At 48.1% G+C, this 1,887-nt stretch overlaps 1 protein-coding gene across 1 annotated transcript in view; it reads right to left on the reverse strand.

Annotated features, from left to right (window-relative positions):
• Positions 1 to 1,887, reverse strand: part of FUS (FUS RNA binding protein) — a gene marked incomplete at its 5' end in the record, with an annotated part of 13,403 nt that overhangs the window by 11,447 nt on the left and 69 nt on the right. Inside the window, 2 exons of the mRNA XM_027670551.1 lie at positions 571 to 731; positions 1,500 to 1,520. Of these exons, the coding sequence (XP_027526352.1) occupies positions 571 to 731; positions 1,500 to 1,520 (182 nt within the window). The remainder of the gene's footprint in view (positions 1 to 570; positions 732 to 1,499; positions 1,521 to 1,887) is intronic.

Here is a 1,887-nt window from a genome sequence, read left to right on the forward strand (position 1 = left end):
AATCCCCCAAAATGACCCCAAATCCCCCAAAACGACCCCAAAATGACCCCAAAAGTACTCCCAGGCCTGGGAGCTGCACTGGCCCTGCGGCTGTAGCTGGGAGGGGGGTTGTAGGACGACTGTTCCCATTGATTGTACATCCACGTCACAGGCCACAAATCACACCAATTTCACCCCAAAGAGACCCCAAAATCCCCCAAAATGACCCCAAATCCCCCAGATTTCACCCCAAAATAACTCCCAGGCCTGGGAGCTGGACTGGCCCTGCGGCTGTAGCTGGGGGGTGGGTTGTAGGACGACTGTTGGCTGTAGCTCTGCTGGGGGCTGTTACCCCCTATTACAAACCCCAAATGACCCCAAATCCCCCAAAATGACCCCAAATCCCCCCAAAAGTACTCCCAGGCCTGGGAGCTGTACTGTCCCTGTTGGCTGTAGCTGGGGGGTGGGTTGTAGGACGACTGTTCCCATTGATTGTACATCCACGTCACAGGCCACAAATCACACCGATTTCACCCCAAAACGACCCCAAATCCCCCAAAACGACCCCAAAATGACCCCAAAAGGACTCACAGGCCTGGGAGCTGTACTGGCCCTGCTGGCTGTAGCTGGGAGGGGGGTTGTAGGAGGACTGTTGGCTGTAGCTCTGCTGGCCCCCGCTGTAGCTTTGCCCTTGGCTGTACCCCCCGCTCGGGGGTTGCCCGTAGCTCGAGCTCCCGGAGCCGCTGCCGTAGCTGCAAAAAACACCCCAAAAATCACCAAAACCGCCCCTTTTACCCTCAAAACTCATTTATTACTAATCAACAATCAATTATCACGTGATTAATTAGCAGAAAAAACCATAACAATCAAGGCACATAATCCTTAAACAGTAAAAACTTTCTCTTCTTATCGATTTTCTTTTTATCTTTATTTAGGTTTTTTAAGCTTCTTTTTGGGGGTTTTTAATTATCAAACCGGCCCTAATAAATCCCCAATAAATATATTTGATAGAAAAAGTTGATTTTGGGATTATTTACCCCAATCTCACCTTCCAGAGGTAGCTGGGAAAAAAAAAACACCCCAAAAATCACCAAAACCGCCCCTTTTACCCTCAAAACTGATTTATTACTAATCAACAATCAATTATCACATGATTAATTAGCAGAGAAATCGTAACAATCGATTGTTAACTCATAAAAACTTCCTGTTCTTAGCAGTTTTTTCTTTGTATTTTTATTTTTTTAAGGTTCTTTTTAGGGCTTTTAATTATCAAACCAACCCTAATAAATCCCCAATAAATATATTTGACAGAAAAACTTATATTTAGGATTATTTGTCCCAATCCCACCTTTTGGAGGCAGCAGGAGGTTGGGAAAACCCAGATTAGGATAAGATTTGTCTGTAGGAGCTCTGCCCTGTCCCATATCCCCAAAACACCCCCTAAACCACCCCAAAACCCCCAAAATCCCCCCAAAATCCCTCAAATCCCCAAAACCACCACAATTTGCCCCAAATCCCACCTTCTGGAGGCCGAGGAGGCCACAGGAACTTGAGAAGACTCAAAGTAGGATGAGGCCTGTCCATAGGAGCTCTGGGAGCTCTGCCCTGTCCCATATCCCAAAACCTCCATCCCAGAGCCCCAAAACCCCCCAAAATCCCCCAAATTCCCCCAAAATCCCCTCAAATCACCTTCCAGAGGCCGAGGAAGCAGCGGGAGGTTGGGAATACCCGGGATATGATGAAGCCTGTCCATAGGAGCTCTGGGAGCTCTGCCCCATCCCGTATCCCAAAAACACCCCCAAAATCCCACAATTTCCCCCAAAACCCCACAAATCCCCCCAAAATTACCTTCCAGAAGCTGAGGAAGCAGCGGGAGGTTGGGAATACCCAGGATATGACGAGGCCTGT

The sequence above is a fragment of the Neopelma chrysocephalum genome, unplaced genomic scaffold, assembly GCF_003984885.1.
Source record: "Neopelma chrysocephalum unplaced genomic scaffold, ASM398488v2 Primary Assembly neopelma1_96902, whole genome shotgun sequence".
Taxonomy (NCBI): domain Eukaryota; kingdom Metazoa; phylum Chordata; class Aves; order Passeriformes; family Pipridae; genus Neopelma; species Neopelma chrysocephalum.